A 6,000-nucleotide genomic window follows, 5' to 3' on the forward strand; every position below is an offset into this window, starting at 1 on the left:
TCCCAGAAGACTGTGTATCGAATACTACCATTTTGTCCAGATTTTCCTTCCCTTCCTGCAGGAGAGTCCGGCCTTCTGTGACAGTCCTTTAAGCTTCTTAAGACTGAAGGAACTGAGAGTGTGGAAGCTCCCCTCCCTAGGGTAAGCCTGTGCCACAGAAGGAAGGTCTGGTAGTCCAGTGGCTACAGGTCAAGATGTCCTTTAGGTTACTTGAGACCCCAGAATGCTTCTGCTGGACTCTTCTAAATGATAACCCTGCTTGGCCTGGGACATGTCTATCAGCTCTCACTTCCTTTTGGTTGCTTCTGACATCTTACTGCTCCTCTGGAGCCTGACACAGGTGAATCATGATGCCCATCGAGTCATTTGGGCTCAGTCTCTTTCTCTAGCTCCTTCTGTGGCACTTAGTTAGGATAGAACCCAGGGCCTCACATGAGTTGGGCCAACTCCGCCTCTGAGTGTATCCTAAAGCTGCTGTTGGGCTTTTCATAGCTTTCAGGCTTAAGTGTTGAGGTTCAGGGTTTAGTGTTGCTGGTTTTGTTTTGTGTTTGTGAAAAACATATTACAGATATGCCACAGTTATAATCCAAATGTATTTTAAGGTTTACGTCTAACATCTTTAGCTTTCTATTTTTCTCTTTTATCCTGAAAAAAAAAAAAAGTCATTTTACCTTGCTTATTATTGTTTTTCAAAAAAATTAAAAAAAAATTGCATGTGTGTATGCACACCCTGAGTGCTGGTGTCCCCTGAGGCCAGAAGAAGGTGCTGTGTACTTCTGGACTAGAGTTACAGGCAAATGTGAGCCATCCGAGGTGGCTGATGGGTGTGTCCTGTTCAGTCACCTTCCTTGCTGTTCCTAGTCAGTGTTTTTCGCCTTGGGTCTTCTTTCTTAACTGCTGTGCTCTCCAGGCTGAAGAACAGTGGTCTTCAACCAGGGCTGAGAGTGGAAAGATAGTATTCTCCAGGGAAAAGTGTACCAGTTGATTATCCAATACCGATGGTCATCCCTGAAAACACACTTACATTATGAAGATGAACAGGTTAGACTATGCATGTATACACATACACATATATGCTGTAATAAGAATTAATGAAAAAGAGGCCATACATTTGAAAGAGATCAATGAGGGCTGTTATATGGGAGCGCTCAGAGGGAAAAAGAGAAGGGTAAAATGATGTAATTATATTATAATCTCCAAAATAAAAGAAAAAACTCTTGCCAATCGTTTGTTCCTTTATAAAAAATGCAGGAGTTTTCAATCTGTTGACCATGCTGAGCACAATTGCCAGTAAATGCTCTTCTTCCTCTGCATAGAAGTGTTTCTTTGGGTACACCATCTGCGAGCACGTATTCACGTGTACACACTGCATGCACACTTTTGGGAGATACACTCACACCAGGCTGGTCTCTGTTCTGCCTGCAGTGCAGCTGTGGTACAAGCAGGGTGTAAAGAGCTTGCCTGGCATGTTTACGTCTACTTAGGCCTTCTGACTGTTGCGACATACATATGCTACCATGCCTGGCCAGCATCTCACTTCTGATCGATGGAAGGTTTAAAATCTATTTCTCGGTTATCAGATGTGACATTTTTATTTTAATCTTTTTTGATTGTTGCTATGATTTCTACTTTGCTTTTGCTATGATTTCTAATTTGCTTTTGTTGCGATTAGGGTATTGGCCTGCGTGATGATCTCCCTTGAGACCAGTTGAAAACTCATTCTCCTAAAGCTTGGCTTATGGTTGTTGCATATCTTAAGCTATTTTGTGTACATTAGCCTCCAGTGATGGGTGTGTCCTGCTCAATCACCTTCCTTGCTGTTCCTAGACAGTGTTTTACGCCGTTTTCAGAATCCCTAAAAATAGAAATCGATGTTGCTTGTCTATAAAGACAGTGTTTATTTAGATTTTCCAGTTCGTTGGCATATTACATTTTTGCTGTAATATGATCTGTGCGTTCCTGAAATGCTGCAGGTGTGTTGAAGAGGGGTCCATATGACCACCCACAAGCAGAGCATGAGTGAAGCAGGGATGGTCTCTATGAGGGACACAGATTACTTCTCTCTAGCGTTAGCACCGGGGGAGCAATCAGTTAGTCCACAGTCGGAACCTAAGGCTGTATCTCCTGTGTGCTTCAGAGCTGGGAGGGGCCCTGCTGCCAAGGAGCCTGCTCTCTTCTGCTCGCAGAGACATCCGGACATCAGTCTGCACGCTGCCGATGTCTGCTTGTGCCTTTTCTCTTTCCTTCTGGTTCTTCCCTCCGGACTCAGACACCGTTGATTTCAAACTCTAGTCCTTTTATCCTTGTCTCTGCGAAGCAGGTGGTTTCTGTTTGGTTGTTGCTCCATGGGAAGTGGTCTCAGAGAGTATATGGGTGGATATTTGTACTTCTTGCTTCTTCCTCCCTGGGAAATTTCTCTTGGGTTTCTTCCGATACGGATCTCAGTTTCTTCAACTGTCACAGGGACTGGTCTGCATTGGGTGGGCTGGGCTTGGGGAACTAAACTTGTTCCAGAATTTTAGTGCTTAAAAGTTTTGAAAAGATTCCCTTTTACTTCACACATTTTATATTTGTTAAGTAAAAAATCCTAGCTCTGTAGTCCTCAGGGGCGCCAGTCTGTTTTCTGTCATGTCTGCCCTATGGTGGCCTTGCTCCATTGTGGTTGGCATCTTCTTTTCTACTTAGAATGTGATTACTAACTCAACGTCTGTCCCTTGCCTGGCAGCGTGACATTATTACCTGTGTAACAGACCAGCTGGCTCTCACCGTTGTGAGGGCAGCATCCAATGCCTTGTCAGATTGATGGGAAGATGACTTACATTATCCTAAAATCCTCTTGTCTATAGAGATTCTCTCAAAGTTTTGTCAGGAGGACGACATTGTCGTCGCCCCAGCAGCCCAGGGCTGCTCACATGGAGCCACTTCTGGACTGTGGTTTGATGACAGAGAGAGGCCATTTCTGCTCTGTCTTCGTGAGTGCCAGGCTGGGGATCCCATGTCTGCAGCAGTGGTCACTTTCCTTCACAGCTATTCCTTGGGCCAGTCCAGATTGCAGCCCAGAGATGTCAGTGGGGGCTGGCAGCGCTCCTGAGCCCTGGCGGTCGCTCTTCCTGTCCCACCCTGTTTGTAGCTGCCACTCTGCTTGAATGTCCTCGTTTCGATGTGTTGATTGTCAGTAAGATGTCTCGTGCTGGGTGGTGATAGTACACACGTTTAATCCCAGCACTCGGTGGGCAGAGGCTGATCTCTTGAGTTCAAGGCCAGCCGGGTCTACAGAGCAAATTCCAGGACACCCATGGCTACCTAGAGAAACCCTGTTTCCAAAACAAGCAAACAAGCAAGCAAACAAACAAACGAACAAACGAACAAATCTTGATTCAAGTAACTCGCTTTCAACAGTGCGTTCTCATAGCCTGTGGCACCTTCATCCCGACCCTTCTCTCTCTCTCTGTAGACCCTCAATGGACCCTCCTGGCTCTCTTTCCAGTTCATGGCCTCTCCCCTTGAGTGAGGACTCATGGCATTACATGCACATATATGTACACATATGCTTTCTCCATGAGTTTGTTATCACGACTTTCTCAGAAGTAATGTCATCCAGGCTCTGGTGGTGTTTTTTATTTCATTTCTTTTTGAATAATTTAGTTCTTCAACTCAGATTGGTTCTTTTCCTACTTTACTTATTTTTGGCTTGGCCGTATTTATTGGGGAGGAGTTCAAAAAGGCACAGTTTTAAAATAATACTTTTTCTATAAAAATATTGTTGCTCACCATGGAGACATGTCCTGTTAAGAGTGAAAATATAGTTGTTGCAGGAAAACTACTGGCAGCCAGCCTTGTGCCATGTCCCATTGCGTGCCTCTGGCGTGACGGGCACCTCAGGGATAGGAAGCATGGCGCTCGTGATTCTCCCCTGTTAACTCACTAGTTCATGTATCTCTTGTGTCCCTGAACTCTTACCTGTTTTCAGGATTCATTCTGGGAGAATTGAGTATTTTTGTGCATTTCCTGTGGTTGCATGTTTTATAATTTTTCACTATTAAAGATTTTAAAAGACTCTCTCTATCCCCAGAGATATGACTTATGAATTAATAGAATGTTGGGGGGTTGGTAAGTATTACCAATTATTTTCTCCAGAAGACTTCAACAGGAAAATTTGATGGTGTTCACTTAAGAAAAAGTTTGCTTTGAAGTCCTTGCCAGCGGGCAGTTGGTTCTGGAGCCAACCTCTGCTCTCTTGCTATAGCTGCTCCTTGCGTATGAGTGACCAGGCGTCAGGGTGGAGCTGAAGTCTTTGGACTCCACAGTGGCTTTGCCATGAGCACCTCCATTTTTGTTGCTCCTTGGTGTCTCCTCTGGTTTTATATATTCTGTAAGACAGGTAAAAAAATTTGGTAGCAAAAGGCGGCTCAAGTCACCGCACTGTCTCCTCTGCTGTCCCGTGGTCTTAGTAACCCTGTCCTCCATCAGAATTGAAATCATGCACTACCACAGTTAAAAATAAAGAACCGAGAGAAATGGGTAGCTTACCCTAAAGGAAGTCACCCCTGGCTGTTACCCCCGGGGAGCTGAGTTTGTGGGCACAAAGATGGAGACTGCTGAGAGAGCAGAAGAGGGGACAGTGAAGAGGCAGCAATGAGTAGGAGTCAGGGAGGAGCCAAAGAGCTGGGTATTCAAGTGGGGTGGATGGCTAGGCCTCTATTCTCCAGAGCTCTGACAGAGAAACCACAAGCCACACCAAGCTGGACTTGGATGACAGGGTTCAGGGGATACCTTCAGGTTTATGGGTCCTAAAGCCCCTTGCTTTATCCTGTCTTGCTGCCCAGAGATCTGCCAGGCAGAGAGAATGGCTCACTAGGCTCTGGGAGACATTGGTTTCCATGTCAAGGGAGTGGCACCACCATGTCTCTCACATCACGGTGTAGGAGGTGAGCAGGGTCTGCTAGGTTTTGTGTCAGACTGTTCTCCGTGTCCAGGTCTGGATCCGCTAGGGTTTGTGTCAGACTGTTCTCCGTGTCCAGGTCTGGATCCGCTAGGGTTTGTGTCAGATTGTTCTCCGTGTCCAGGTCTGGATCCGCTAGGGTTTGTGTCAGATTGTTCTCCGTGTCCAGGTCTGGATCCGCTGGGGTTTGTGTCAGATTGTTCTCCGTGTCCAGGTCTGGATCCGCTGGGGTTTGTGTCAGATTGTTCTCCGTGTCCAGGTCTGGATCCGCTGGGGTTTGTGTCAGATTGTTCTCCGTGTCCAGGTCTGGATCCGCTAGGGTTTGTGTCAGATTGTTCTCCGTGTCCAGGTCTGGATCCGCTAGGGTTTGTGTCAGACTGTTCTCCGTGTCCAGGTCTGGATCCGCTAGGGTTTGTGTCAGACTGTTCTCCGTGTCCAGGTCTGGATCCGCTAGGGTTTGTGTCAGATTGTTCTCCGTGTCCAGGTCTGGATCCGCTAGGGTTTGTGTCAGATTGTTCTCCGTGTCCAGGTCTGGATCTGCTAGGGTTTGTGTCAGATTGTTCTCCGTGTCCAGGTCTGGATCCGCTAGGGTTTGTGTCAGACTGTTCTCCGTGTCCAGGTCTGGATCCGCTAGGGTTTGTGTCTGACTGTTCTCCGTGTCCAGGTCTGGATCCGCTAGGGTTTGTGTCAGACTGTTCTCCGTGTCCAGGTCTGGATCCGCTCGGGTTTGTGTCAGATTGTTCTCCGCGTCCAGGTCTGGCAGTGGTGCTGCCCCTGCTGCCGTGGTCATGTGCTCAGCAAGGCTGTGTTCTTAGCCAATTACCTTTCCTTGGCTGGGCATATGGGAGTCTGCCTCACTTGTCCAAGGCGAGGAGCTAGAAGAGACCCATGTAATATGGCTTTCTGTGTGTGCATCTCCTAATTTTGAGGCCCTGTGTCCTTGTAGGTGCTAACACGGACCTGGAAGGCCAAGCAGAGGGCAAGAAGGAGGCAGAGGCTGACGACGTGCTGAGAAGAGGCCCCAGGCCCATCGTTCCCTACAGTTCCATGTTCTGCCT

At 47.1% G+C, this 6,000-nt stretch overlaps 1 protein-coding gene across 2 annotated transcripts in view; it reads left to right on the forward strand.

The window, feature by feature from the left end:
• Cacna1b (calcium voltage-gated channel subunit alpha1 B) overlaps positions 1–6,000 on the forward strand; it is a 163,757-nt gene that overhangs the window by 99,510 nt on the left and 58,247 nt on the right. For both annotated transcript variants that reach the window (XM_032903164.1, XM_032903165.1), the window contains exon 21: positions 5,889–6,000. This exon is cut by the window's right edge and continues 15 nt beyond it. In XM_032903164.1, the coding sequence (XP_032759055.1) occupies positions 5,889–6,000 (112 nt within the window). The remainder of the gene's footprint in view (positions 1–5,888) is intronic.

The sequence above is a fragment of the Rattus rattus genome, chromosome 5, assembly GCF_011064425.1.
Source record: "Rattus rattus isolate New Zealand chromosome 5, Rrattus_CSIRO_v1, whole genome shotgun sequence".
Classification (NCBI taxonomy): Eukaryota; Metazoa; Chordata; class Mammalia; order Rodentia; family Muridae; genus Rattus; species Rattus rattus.